The sequence below is a fragment of the Scleropages formosus genome, chromosome 24 (genome assembly GCF_900964775.1).
Source record: "Scleropages formosus chromosome 24, fSclFor1.1, whole genome shotgun sequence".
NCBI lineage: Eukaryota > Metazoa > Chordata > Actinopteri > Osteoglossiformes > Osteoglossidae > Scleropages > Scleropages formosus.
Window position 1 is genome coordinate 20,805,345 of NC_041829.1, and position 13,599 is coordinate 20,818,943.

Here is a 13,599-nt window from a genome sequence, read left to right on the forward strand (position 1 = left end):
TCAATACAGTCCATGAACAGATGAAAGATTCATTTCCGATGCACAGCGGCACAGCGGCTAGCAAATGGACATAGGTTCGATCGAGTCGCTCAGACTGTCAACTTCGAATGTTCTCCCCATATTTACATGGGTTTCCTCTCGGTGCTCTGGTTTCCTCCCACTGTCCAAAGCCATGTGTTTCTAAGCAGCTCATCGTGCGTCTCATGCGTTGTCCTCAAAATAGTACTAATTATATGAACTTGTTCACGGGAACCAAGGATTCGTAAAGTACTGACATCATTCAGCGAACCTGCAAAGTGACTTTAACTTGAGCGGAGCCAACAGCTCGAGTAGAAACCATTCGTTTTGCCTCCGCATAGTCTGTGGTAAACGACACTGCAGCGGTGGCCAGATTTTCGTACAACATTGCAAGTAAAATGCTGCACCGCCTTTCTGTTCTGCTCACGTTTTCCTGGGACTTTTCGACCGGCTCAGCTCTTACGTAAGCAGTCCGCGCACAATATTCAAATTCCGCCCACCCACGCAATTCGCAACACAGAGCCGCAAATCCCAGCTTCCTTGCACCGGCGAAGGGCTTCGACACACGGAGGTGTCAATTGCGCAAGGACGTGGTGCTCGGCACCGGACGGACAGCGTTGCTCTGGGTTGCGGCGACCGCAGAGTAAACGTTTCGCGGCGGCACGACGGCCGCCTGGGAACGGCTCCGAAAAGAGACAGCCGGAGGCGATTCCCAGGCGCGGGGCCGAGTTACGGCACACGAGCCCAAAGGGTCCCGTCCCGGCCGTGAAAAGGAGCATTAGCGCGGCGAGCGAAGTGCGGAAATACTGCCGTCGGTGCACAGCGAGTCCTTTCAGATACCGGGAAAGAGCGTCCAACTTTCAGGTTCAAACCACAGACCCAAAGCTCCAGTTCCTGGTTCTGAGTAAAAGTACAACACTTGCTGTGTGCTGCCAGGGCGCCGAAACAACGAGATGCTGTTTGTAAGGACGGTACTGCCCAGCGGAGGAGGAGGAGGAAACGTGAGACCCGTCCTCAGCCCGTGCTGCTCAGGAGCTCCTCGGTCCACCTCTTGGCTCCCAGGCTCAGTAAAGCGCGGTAAATCGCGATGCACGTTAGGCGCACGTCACCTACATGGGCCCAAAGGCGGCATGGGCTTTTCCTCGCCATCTTCCAAACACCAGGATTGGAGCTTGAAGGAAGCTTGGAAAGCAACGCAACGCAGAGCTGCTGCGCCTTCGAGAGTGAAGCGAAATGGTGAAACTACACAAGCGCGGCCTCTAAATCCATCATATTCCTTCACTTGATTTACATTTTACCTTAGTAACAGTGTGTACCGTGGTTCACTTATTTCCATATCAAATGCAGCAGCAGTTAGAACATCCATCCATCATCAATAGCTACTTGTCCCAGGCTGGGTCACAGTGGTCCACGATGTACCCAGGAAGGGCAGGGTATAAGGTATGGTACTTGTGGTTGGGGGGGGGGACTTCATGAAAAACACAAAAGGAACATTTTAGTGAATTTCTCACACACACACACACACACACACACACACACACACCATCTGAAACCGCTTGTCCCATACGGGGTCGGAGGGAACCGGAGGGGGAGAGGACACACCCAGGACGGGACGCCAGTCCGTCGCAAGGCACCCCAAGCGGGACTTGAACCCCAGACCCACCGGAGAGCAGGACCTGGTCCAACCCACTGCGCCACCGCACCCCCCTTAGTGAATTTCAATGAAGTTAAAATGAAATAATAAATAAAATAATAAATAATAGATGGACAGTGTTAAATATGAAAATACTTATTAACGCTTTAAGGGAAAAGGCTCGTGCAACAAGTACGGCCAACAGCACAAAGCGTCACGCGGCGTTTACAGCTAGGCCACAGCGCATTCTGTCTCCGCGGCAACCAGATAGCCAGTCCAGCTGTTTCGTTTACGTTACACAGAGATAGCGGCCCCATATTTCCAGGCAGCCAGTCGACACCGGAGGACACGTACCAAGGCACGCGCAACAACGTTCCGCAAGAGTCCGAAAGCACGGGCGACCTTCCCGAAGCGTTCCAGCCGACATGCGGGAGCGGGATTCGAACCCATGTGCTGCACTGCACTTTGTTCCATGACACTTTTCCACATAGAGAAACTGTCATTGACACTTAGAAGCAACGAGCATCATGCTTGTGAAATGTGACAAAGAGAAACATTTCAAAGTGCAAATGTGTAACTCAAAGAGCTACACCGGAATCCGCAACAACTTCACCGTAGTAAAGGTGAGCGTCCGTACCGTGCTGCTTACTGACGCACCGTCATTCACAACACTGGACCGAGACTACGGTGACTCGGAATTACAGAGTCACCCAACACAAGCAGCCAGGAAATGACAGTTGGCTTGTCTACGTCCAACACATTTCACAAGACCCAGTGCGGTTGGTAACAGGCCTGAAAGGATGATGATGGTGATGATGATGATGATGGGGGCGTATTTCCACACAAGTGCGCACGATATCTCCGCACCTCCCACAAGGCGCAGTCAGTACGGCTCGCGCCGCTTCCATTAGATCTTTCGACGAGAAATTCCAGATGCGGCAGAAACCGCAAAGCGGTCATCGAGTCCACTCCGTGAATTAATGCTCCAAAACGGCTGGGCGGCACTGCGGCCAAATCCTCGAGGCGCTTTTGGAGCGATTCCGCCCTTTCCACGAGCTTTCCGGCACATTCTAAGACAAAGGGACGGGGCCGCAAGCCACGGTTCCTCGACGTCCCTGTAGCGCAGCAGCGGGAGGGGGAAGGAGCTCCTTCTACAGGCCGCAGTCGACCTTCCCTGCAATCAGCGTAACCAGCGATGAGCTCCGTCGTCTCCCGCTGCCAGCCATTGTTTTTTACCGCGTTTCTCAAAGTTCGCACGTCTCGTACGAGACACGCGACCCGGCATTTTGTGCAAGCTGCCCAGAACGTGCCCTCCACGCAGGGAGATGCTTGCCAAAGTTCGGAAGAGGATTTCAAAGCGGCCGAGTACGATGCGGGCAGGCGCGTTACAGCGTGACACTTTCAGACAGGTCTAAAATAGCAGGTTTACCGCATTTTCCTGCACGGCCAGAACAAGGTGACGCAGACCGCCAAGAAAGCCGCGCGTGCGGCCCCTAAAGCCACAGCCACGGCACAACGTGACCGTGACCATAGAGCAACCCGCCGGTGTTGCTCACATCCTCAGGAGTGGTAAACAGGGTAAACGCCCGAAAGGTCCCCGAAAGTACACGGAGGCGAACCGTTGGAAGCGTCTCGGGGAGGGAATGTGAGGAGAGCGAACGAGGAGGACTTTGTGTCTGCGGACCCATCCAGGGTGACAGGGCAACGCGTCGAAAACCATGGTAACGCCACAGCAGAAATCACAGTATCTGTCGCGAGACGAGTAGCGGCACAAGCACTGAAGAAGCAGCAGCAGGAGCAGCTGCTGGAGCACAAGCTGAAGGGAAGAGCCCGAGAGCTGCAAGGGGGACAAAGATCGCGGGAGGTCCAGCACAGCGTGGGGGGTCCCGCCGCTCTTTAAAAAGGCCCTTCAAAGCCTGCCGCTGCCCTGGGGGGGGGGGGTCCTACGCGGTGCTAGTCCGATCCGGACGGCCCGGGGCTGCGCCCGCCGGCGGAGTCCAGAGCAGCGGCAGGCAGCAGCCCCTCCCACGCGCTCGCGAAGCGGACCGGACCGGACCGGACCGAACTCACCCGGACCAGGTTGCTGACGGCCGCCTGCACCGCGGCCACGGGTCCCGTGAGCTCCGGGATGGCTTTGCCGTCCACCTCGCCCTCTTCGTGCATGATCACCAGGTGCGAGATCTGCTGGGCCACGGGCTCCAGGATGCTCTCGATGGTCTTCGTGTGGAACACCGGCATGGTGGTGGTTCGAAGCCCCGGCGCAGAAGAGACGCGCGACAAAACTAAGTGAGTCAGTGCAACTCTGTAGTTCGGGAGGAGTCAGTCTGCAGTCGGGCTCTGGAGCGCCTCGCGGGGGGACCGATCTAACAACTGCAGCAGGGGATGAGCTCAAGTCCCGCGGTGCTTCTAGTCCAGTGGGAGGAGCCCGTGTGTGTGTGTGTGTCTGTGTGTGTGTGTGTGCCTGCGATAGACTCCAACCCCCCCCCTGCGGCCAATCCGCTCCCCAGCGCGAATCCGAAACCGCGGAGCCGATTGGTGCTCCTCGGACCCGAGCCGCGGTGCCCGGGAGGGGGGAGGAGGGGGGAGGAGGGAGGAGGAGGAGGAGGAGGAGGAGGAGGAGGAGGAGGAGGGGGGGGGGGGGGGAAGCCCTTCCCCTGTTACACAACTCCTCGGGATGCCCTAAAAAGGAGAAGGTTCAAGCGTGCAGGGGCAGCCAGGAATTCACCGCGTTTTACTTCACACACGCGGGCGACGAGCGATGGATGCGGGAGAAGAAAGGTATTTATTTACCGCACTTTTTTACCCCACACCCTCGTGCAGGGCCGCTCGCGCTGCCCGACAGCCAACTTCAGAGTGATTTACTCGTTTATATACTACAGCAGGCTTTTGTTACCGCACCAGTTCAGGGTAAGTGCTGTACCTGGCTCGGGACACTACAGCACGAGTGGGATTCGAACCCAGGACCTTCAGCCCGCAACGCCGTAACCTACTTTTTTTTCGCTTATTTTAACGTCCTTTTTATGCTTTTCTTTTTTTTCCCTCTGTAATTTAAATAAATAAATAAATAAATAAAATAAATAATGCTGAGACTGGGGAAAAGCCAGTTCACATCATGTGTAGAAAATTTTACAGTGAAAGAAGGTTTGAGCCACAGCTCCTACTGTGTGTCACTGAGGGTTGGATCGCATCCGGATCTCACAACTGGATTAACTCATTCATTCATTCATTCATTCTTTCTCTTTTTTCAATTCATTCGTTGGTTCATTTTGTCAGCAAGAAAATGTCCTTCAGCCGGAGAAGGAGACTTTGCTTTCGATTCACAATAAGGAGCTCGGATAAGTGCTCCACTGAAGGCATCTGCTCCTACTTGGAGCTTCTTCCATGGAGCAGATGACCTGGGTTACAACACTTTCCCTGAAGGGAAAAGGGGTCCAAATGAGGTGAACCAGAGGGGGTAGAAAGTACCTCTGAAAAACAGGAGACCAGACCAGACTGGTAAAAGTGGTAAATCTGGTTCACCTCATTTGGACCCCCTTCCTCACTCATTTCCGCTGTCCTTTGCCCCCACCTCAAGGTACCTGGGAAAAGTTCACCTGGACTCACGGACAGAGCTCAACAATTTCAATATAAAGAGACACCTTTGTGATGTAGCTGAGCGTTGAACCCCAGCACACACACACGCAAGGTCTGAAACCGCTTGTTCCGAGGCGAGCTGGAGCCTAACCCGGCAACACAGGGTGCAAGGCCGGAGAGGGAGGGCACGCACCCAGGACGGGACGCCACTCCATCGCAAGACGCCCCAAGCGGGACTCGAACCCCAGACTCTCCACAGAGCAGGCCCCGGCCAAACCCGTTGCACCACCGCGCCCCCCTGAACCCCAGCAATACCGTACAATTTACTGCGTATATATTACTACTTTTAAAGGGACACGGTTGTTCAGTTGATTGACTTCAGGGATCAATGGAGTCCGAATGGGCGCGAGGAGAAGAGGGCGGCTGCGCTGCGGGACGAGAGCAGCCATGAGCTCTCCAGTCCTCCCTCTCGGGCTGGTCTTTCAAGAACTTGCATGGGAGAGGTTTCATGGGAAGGAAGTGGAAGCGCAGGACCAGTGGGTGCGCGACTCAAAAACTGCTGAATGAAAATAATTTTACACTGCTTTGCTGTTGTGGATTTGGGACTAGATTTGTATTATTTTTAACTGATATTAGCAGCCACCTTTGTTCAAGGCAACTTACAGGGTCAGATGTACTGTACTTCCCTGCTGGGAACCATGTAGCAGTTTTTCCAGCAGAGCAGTGTGATACACACACAGTCACACACATTCGTGCAGCGTGAGGCAGGGTACACACTGCACGCGATGGCGGTCCACCGAAGGACGATAACGCACACTCATCAACACACACGGCAATTTACAGTTGGCACACAGACGTGGAGAAAATGCAAACTGCACCCATCTGAGCCACATTCGAACCCACAACCAGTGGTCGCTGTAATTGCAGAGCTAAAGGTTAACTGGAGTTTTTACCCTGGAGGAAGGCAGCAGGCCTGGATTTCACTGCACACATGTTCACTGTGAACTAAAAGGTGAGTTTAATGTCATGGGGTGAACACAATTGGTTAAACTGGGTTAAACGTTTCCTAAAAGTTTCCGTGAATCACAGGAAATAGGTTAAAATTTGTATTCCGAGGAATATTTCTGACGGAGCTTCACACACATGCAGTAGTTGCGCAGTTTTCCACGTAGCAAAATTCCCAACACAATGCGACTTTGTGGCGAAAGCGCAATAAACTGCATTTTGCACAAAACGCATTTCGCGTAATGGGCCGTGGTGGGTTTCCCTCATTTCTTGCAATGGAACATTGTGTGTGCAGCACCTCCGTGTTGCCTGATCGCACGTGCACACACACGTGGCGATATTATGATGCTTTTGTGACAAGTGCAAAGCGAAGAACTCGACTACATAGTTGACATTCCGGGGCTCTTTCCATGCCCCGCGCTGCCCCGTAGGAGGAGGAGAGCGGTGGTGCTCCAGCTGAACCTGCGGTGGAATTCGCGCAGCATCCCTCCGGAGACCGCAACGCTGCGGCCCTCTTCCTAATAAGGAAGCAGCGCGACAAGCGGTCGAGGAAGTTGCTGTGAAGGAGAACTCGTGTAAACAGCGAGGCCTTCGGGACGCGTCTCCTTCTGAGCCGTTGCTCCGCTGGCCCGCTCGGATGGGCGGAAACGCTGCGCGGGCTCCCGGCGAGAGCGCGGAATATTGCGTTCAAAATCTTTCCCGACGTTCGGGCCGCTTCGGGAAATCCCTGCTGCCTTTTTCCTACGACGTTATTATTAGCCTGTGAATCAGAGCGCAGGAACAAGTGTGGAGAGTGATTCCAATTCCCTTGCTCGCTCGCCGCCCGTGGCCACTTGTCCTAGGCGGCCGTCCGGGAAACACGGGACGTTGGGACAGGGAGGCCGCGCCGTGGGTGGGGTGCCAGTCCATCACAGAATTTCTGTATTTTTTTTTTAATTTATTTCTAAATATTTACATGAGTGAAAGGGGGTGCGGTGGCGCAGTGGGTTGGACCACAGTCCTGCTCCCCAGTGGGTCTGGGGTTAGAGTCCCGCTTGGGGTGCCTTGCGGCAGACTGGCGTCCCGTCCTGGGTGCGTCCCCTCCCCCTCCGGCCTTACGCCCTGTGTTACCGGGTTGGCTCCGGTTCCCCGCGACCCCGTATGGGACAAGCGGTTCTGAAAGTGTGTGTGTGTGTATTTACATGAGAGGCGAGTTGAAGTCAATTAGCACTGTCAGCAAAACGGTCCTTCTGCTCCACCTTCATCCACAAGAGGAGAAAAGCGGCCCGAGCTGCTCACTGTGGCCACGTGACCTGCGGAGAGCAAAGGGAAAAAGGTTCGGGGTGTATTTGTACAGTTTCCAACACACGGTTTCCTCCACAGGGTGCGTTAGGACTCGGCGCTGCAGCATGGAGAGACTGGCAGATCCGCTTCCGAACACGTCCTCCGGAGTGCGCAAGATGAACGGCTGCCAGGTGTCGGGAGGTTAGGAGCAGGACGGCAGAGGACAGCAGGCACTGCTTGTGTTTTCATTCCAAACATGTTCAAAGTGCTCCATTCATGTGTAACAACACACACTTAAAGTCACCGGAGCGGAAGGCCTCGCGTGCATCAAAGAGTCGCGCTTTGGTCTCTTCTGCAGCTGCTGCCGCCACACCCTCCTTTTCCTGTCTTGATAGGGATCTGTGTACAGCTAGCACAAGTGTGTGTGTGTGTGTGTGTGTGTGTGTGTGTGTGTAACAGCCCGTCTGCGCAGAACAGCAGTTTGCATGGAAGCAGGGGCTGCGTGCAACACCAACTGTTTCCAAAGTGTAGCTTTTATATCTCACTTATACAGTTAAATAAATAAATATGAAGGTAACCTGGGGTTATTGGCAATAACACGGTTTTGTGTCTGCAGAGATGATGGAACTTTTTTCCAGTATTCTAGCGCCCCCTTGTGGACAGAACTGTACAACCCGCTACAGACAGTCCCCGGATTACGAACGAGTTCCGCGCCGAAATCTGTCTTTAAGTCGGATTTGTACGTAAATCGAAACAGTTGGCTATGCTTGGTGTGTAACGTCAGTTCATCAAATGTTTGTCTTGCTATATCATATATCGTGCACCTTTCTATGCATAAAAAACATTAAAGAAATGCTTCTGGATACATTGAAACATCTTTACTATAACAATACAGTTAATACAATGTAATGATAACTATAAGAAATGTAGCTAGAGTATAATTAAGATATAAAAAGAATGTTACTACAGTATTTATAACAGAGAGAGGAGAGAATTGCATGTGTGTAGGTATAAAAAACATTTAAGAAACTTTAATGTTTGCTTTTCCGATGTTTGCTGGCATTTCACCTTTTCCCATCGCTTTATTATTTCCACTTTAGTTTCAGTCGTGATCGGTTTCCTTTTCTTTGATGCATCACCATCACTTGCACCACATTTACGCTTTGTTGCCATGGTTATGAGGGTAAAAACTAAAAAATGAAAGCAAAATACAGTAACACAAGACACTTCAATGTGGTGACTGAAAAATAGAGTCTTTGTCCTACCTCGGGCTCACGCACCCCACCCATGAGCCGATGAACCGCTGTAGACGCACAGCGTTTTGATGTTTGTTGCAAAGTAGTGCCCGTTTATTACGGATCATTGTATTTAACTCAATTTTTTAATACAATAGGCTTTACGGGGGGTGGTTCGTAACTACGGGTTGTACGTAAGTCAGGGCACTGCTTGTACTCGGTTCATTCCTGTAGTGTTTACATTATTGTACTGTTCACATTCTGACTTTAAATAACTATTACAAAATATATGAACATCGCTTCTGTTTATCCCATAACATGACACATTATCCCTCCTTGCAGTAATAATTGTACACTGCACTTTCACAGCTGTCAACATTATCCCTGTGCAGAAGTGAGCAAACACACAGATCAATATTTGTTGAACTGTGTAAACATCCTTTTAAAATCAGTAAGGGTATCCTATATACTATAAGGTTTATTTCTTAAATAGAGTGGAATGTCTGTTGCAATTGTAAGAATAAATCTAAAGCTGTCCATTTATTTTGTGATCAAATGCTGTTGAATGGGATGTCGGCTGGTGAGCGGCTAGCGTGGAATACTGCTGAGGTACGTGGTACGGATGGAGAGTCGGACAACGAGGCCGCCTTGTACAGAAACACTCTTCTCTCGTAGTCTTCGCAAAGCCTATGGACCAGGACGCATTGCGCTCACGAACACGGGATAACGTTCGCAGCACGATGCCGTGCTGCTGCAAGACGTTCAGTAGGCTGAGCAGAAGCACGGACAGCCTCTTCAAAAGCCCATTCAAGCGTAAGGCGCCGTGCCCCCGACCGGAGGTTCCGCCGAACGGCGACATCCGGCGAGCCGCTAGCGCCTCGTCGGTGGAGATCCGGGAAAACGGCCTCAGCCACTGGAAGAGCCACGTGTGGAAGCTGGTGAGCAGCATGACTGAACTGTCTGCCCGTAAGAGGTGGAGCCCGTCTGCCCAGCCCGCGGCGTCTGCTGTCAGCAAGCTGCACGACGCCTACACTCGAAGAGCCCCTTGCTTACCTGAGAACGAACGCCAGCGCCACCCTTCACCTGCACACGCACACGAAACAGATGATTTCCGACAAGATTTATTAGACAGGGCACATTGTGTGAAAAACGATAAAAAGGCACAGGAAGAGCATTCTGGGATCTGGTGTCATACTAGAGAGAAATCTTTGGAAATAAAGGGCTTTTTTCCAAACAAAACAGCAGCATTCTTTGTGTTAAACACAACACTGAACAAAACTAGTAAAAAACAAAAAAAAAAATTAAGAAAAAAGATTCTCTTCCAGGGTGCGAGGGACCAGATTGGGACCAGACAGGTATCACTGCTCACAGCATGCAGGCTGCTCACACTCCCACTTCCTGCAGGTGCTGCCTGCACACTGGAGCCAAACAGCCCAAGAAGGGGAAGACAAGGGTTCCTTCAGGGCCGCCACAAATGCAAGCGCAGCCAATCACACCAGCGTGGTCAGCTTGTCGATCAGGTCATCGATGGTGTAGACCATCAGCTTGATGTCTTCTTTCTCAGACATACGGTGCTGGCCGTGCTTGCGCAGGATGACATCCACATCTGTACTGAGGACACGCTCCGCCACTTGCATGGAGATGTGCCAGGACACGTCCTGGTCCTTAAGACCATGGATCAGCCGCATGGGACAGGTTACTGGAATCGGGCCCTGCAGGACACAGTGGTTCTCTGCCTCTTTGAGGAAGTCCATGCTGATTCTGTAAACGCCTTCTTCGTTATATTTGGTGGGTAGTGTCCATTCTCCCTTCTCTTCCATCTCCTTCCTTACCTGCAGTACAAACACCGTCATTATCATTAGACTACACTGTCCTTCATAATTATTTGGTTTTAATGTGCCACACAGAGACTTTTCCCCGAATAAAGAGCACAGGACAGCAGCAGCTACACTGTATAAAAACTAGCTCTACTTTGTCCTGTTGCCTGGTGTTGTAAGGACTACCTTTGCAAACCTAGAGCAGCTCCTACTCACCTCTAAAGGCAAGGATTTGAAGGCTGTGACAAAGTAATCAGCAGCAGTTGCGATTCCAACCAGAGCGGCCGTCTTCTCGGGCCGTGCAAGAGCTGCCAGGAGCATCAGCCAGCCACCCATGCTTGAGCCGACCAGGATCTGCACCAAAGGACCATGGGTAATGTACAGCGTTTCAGCCTACGATGTATTATAAATATTATGCGCTCAAAGAAAACCTCAGGTCCTGCTACTGCAGCAGTTTCGAATCTGGTTTCTCAAGAGAAAAGACATTCCAACCAAAAAAAAAAAAAAAAACATTAAAATAGTTACCTCCATTACTCACTTGCATCATCTGCTATCAAAGAAGCACTACAATAATGAGGTCTATTGAAAACACGGAAGGATTTCTGACTGGTGATCTCTGGTGATCTCTGAAACTGACAAAACCAAACTACAGCAAGGCGATATCCAGCGTGATCTATTCAGAATTCCATGTGTGATCTGGTCACACTCTGGAGTTACCATCTCACAGCTGACATTCTGTGCCATTTGAAAGCTGCGCTAATGCAAGCTGTTACGACGGGTGAGAGCAGCTTCAACAACTAATTGGAAAAATATGAAATTAAAAAAAACACTGTTGCTCTCCCGGTGACAAAAGGAGGACTCACCTGTGGTCCCTCCACCAGCTCATCCAAAACAAAAAGCACATCTTTCTTCCAGGTTCCAACTGTGGCCTCTGCCCACTGGCCCTCAGAAGCTCCACAGCCGGTGTAGTCAAACCTGTGCAATCCCATGGAAAATTTAGCATACGAGAACGGCAACATCCCGGTCTTTCCGACACTTATTTCAGTTCTGCTTTCTTAAAGTTTCCTTTCATGCAGTCCATTCCTTCAGACTGAACGGTACATACATATTTACACAATAAATGTAGACAACAGAGGACCTCTTGAAGCACAACCAAAATTCACATGTTCAGCTGTGTAAATGAAATGACTAACAACAGGAGAGGTAAATTCGGTACAAATTTACCAAGAATAATGGCTGCTAGTCACACTAGTAGGAATTTACCGCAGGTAGGAGTGGCCCAGGGACTTGCAGAACTCTTCCAGGGCTTCGGCCTTCCGGCCCGCCATGGTGGAGGCGAAGCCAGGCAGGAAAACCACCCCCGGGCTCTTACCCTTCACCTTCTGGTAGGCGAGCTTGGGCAGGTCCGGCCGCGTCGCATACTGTATCGAGGATTTGTGCCTCGCTCCTGGAAATGACACACGATGATGGGGGAAGCCTGTTAAAAAAAAGCGCACGTCCCAGCTTTGGAGAAAAGCTTCCGCTGCAGGGGAACGGCGAAACGCATCCGTCCATCGCATCGTGCGGACGCCGCCGCCGTCGGGCTCTCATGTTAAAAGTAGTTTCACGTGACGTTACAGGAGAGGGTCAGTGGCACTTGGCAAGTGGACAACTGCTGGAGATTCTATTCGGTGTGCTCTCATGTTGGTGAAGTATTGATTTCCTGACCTTTGTTGTGCGTGATGTGTTCTGATGAAGCACATATGTAAATAAATGTTCTTCTCTTCCGGTTTAAGCAAACCGATGGTGTGAGCGTGTACTTTGTTACCTCCGTTAAGTATAATCTATTTACCACTTCTCTAACGCAGAGATGGCTGTGCCAACAACAACGCTTCACAAGAAGAAGAAGAAGAAGAAGAAGAAGAAGCCAGGAGATCGGTTGGTTTTGGCCAGTGGTTTTAAATTAGTGGTTTTCAAATGAACAACAACAAGTTTTAAAAAAATTATTATGTGCATCATCAAAGACCAGTTCCATAACTTTTACTCTGTGTCAAGTAGATGGTCGACAAGGTCATTTATCAAATTCGTTATGTAGAAACTCACCTGTTATTATTTATATTTACACAAGGACACAGCCGGCGCGTATTATTTCACCTCACTTTCAGTAGAAAAAACGCATAACTCCCACGTCGTTATTATTGAAGGAATACATGAAGAAGTAAAATAATGACGCAGCACGTTATGTCTCAATAGTTTAACGGACGAATAACCACGATACATGTATTGTAACATGATGATGATGACATCTCAGCTCTCCAGTCTTGACTTCTCATCACACACACACACCCCCCGTCAACGTTCACACGAGTACATTTATGGCTGCAGCAGCTCCCTTTCAATAAAAAACGCGTTAAGAGAGCGAGGAGTCAGCTAACCTTCCGAGGAAGGGGACGAGAACTGTGTGACCTTCCGACCGCTTGCCATTCGACAGACCCCTCTGGTGTAGCTCCGCAACACACTGGCAGCCATGCTGTTCTGCCAACCTGAGCGCAAACAACGCGAGAACACGAGCTTGAACGCGATAATCCCGTGGTGGACATACCGCCGTGCCTCGCTGAGCAGTAGTATCGCGAGACTACAAGATACGGAGACTGGCGGCGGCGCTCGCGTCTGTCGGAGCCCGTTTAAATGAAACTTTTTTCCTCGGTCTGTGCGAAATTGTAGGTTTGGATTATATCAGTGATAAACTACAATGTGTGAATGAGTTAAAGTTTGATTTCAACTGAGCAATCGACATCCTCCACAATAAGGTGTACTATCGGGTACGGGTCGGGTACGCGTACGGGACCACCCGCTGGGCCAGTGCCAGTGCAGTGGTGTCCAACCACTGAAGTCCCGCTTAGTATATAAACAAATAATAGTGGAAACGTTAATGTGTATGAGTACAGTTTATTAGTGAGAAGACTTACATATAGTTCTCCTTACAGGGGTGGCAGTCACAAAAAAAACAATGTTTCATGAACCGATACAGCGCTGTTCTTCGCAGTGTTGCTGGTGTTAAATTTTGTAGATTAAT

The 13,599-nt window shown here is 50.8% G+C and overlaps 2 protein-coding genes across 3 annotated transcripts in view; both read right to left on the minus strand.

The window, feature by feature from the left end:
- LOC108939667 (vinculin) overlaps positions 1-4,177 on the minus strand; it is a 34,726-nt gene extending 30,549 nt beyond the window's left edge. Inside the window, exon 1 of one of the 2 annotated variants that reach the window (XM_018761173.2) lies at positions 3,722-4,177. In XM_018761173.2, coding sequence (XP_018616689.1) covers positions 3,722-3,889 — 168 coding nt within the window. In that variant the 5' untranslated portion in view covers positions 3,890-4,177. The remainder of the gene's footprint in view (positions 1-3,721) is intronic. The other variant, XM_018761174.2, reaches the window with a different exon arrangement.
- A 5,309-nt stretch (positions 4,178-9,486) lies between these two features.
- On the minus strand, positions 9,487-13,065 carry abhd10b (abhydrolase domain containing 10, depalmitoylase b). Its single transcript, XM_018761046.2, has 5 exons — positions 12,959-13,065; positions 11,808-11,991; positions 11,408-11,519; positions 10,761-10,898; positions 9,487-10,559 (listed from the first exon to the last, which is right to left on the minus strand). Exons 1-5 carry the CDS (start codon positions 13,050-13,052, stop codon positions 10,218-10,220), a joined length of 870 nt encoding a protein of 289 aa, XP_018616562.1. The 5' UTR covers positions 13,053-13,065; the 3' UTR covers positions 9,487-10,217.
- Positions 13,066-13,599: the final 534 nt, after the last annotated feature.

What these genes read in the sequence shown, in the direction of transcription:
- abhd10b (XM_018761046.2), bottom strand. Translation starts at nt 13,052, where the DNA reads ATGGCTGCCAGTGTGTTGCGGAGCTACACCAGAGGGGTCTGTCGAATG. An exon ending in CTCGTCCCCTTCCTCGGAAG is followed by an intron (nt 11,992 to 12,958) that starts GTTAGCTGACTC and finishes TGTCATTTCCAG; the next exon opens with GAGCGAGGCACAAATCCTCG. An exon ending in TCAAATCCTTGCCTTTAGAG is followed by an intron (nt 10,560 to 10,760) that starts GTGAGTAGGAGC and finishes TTTGTACTGCAG; the next exon opens with GTAAGGAAGGAGATGGAAGA.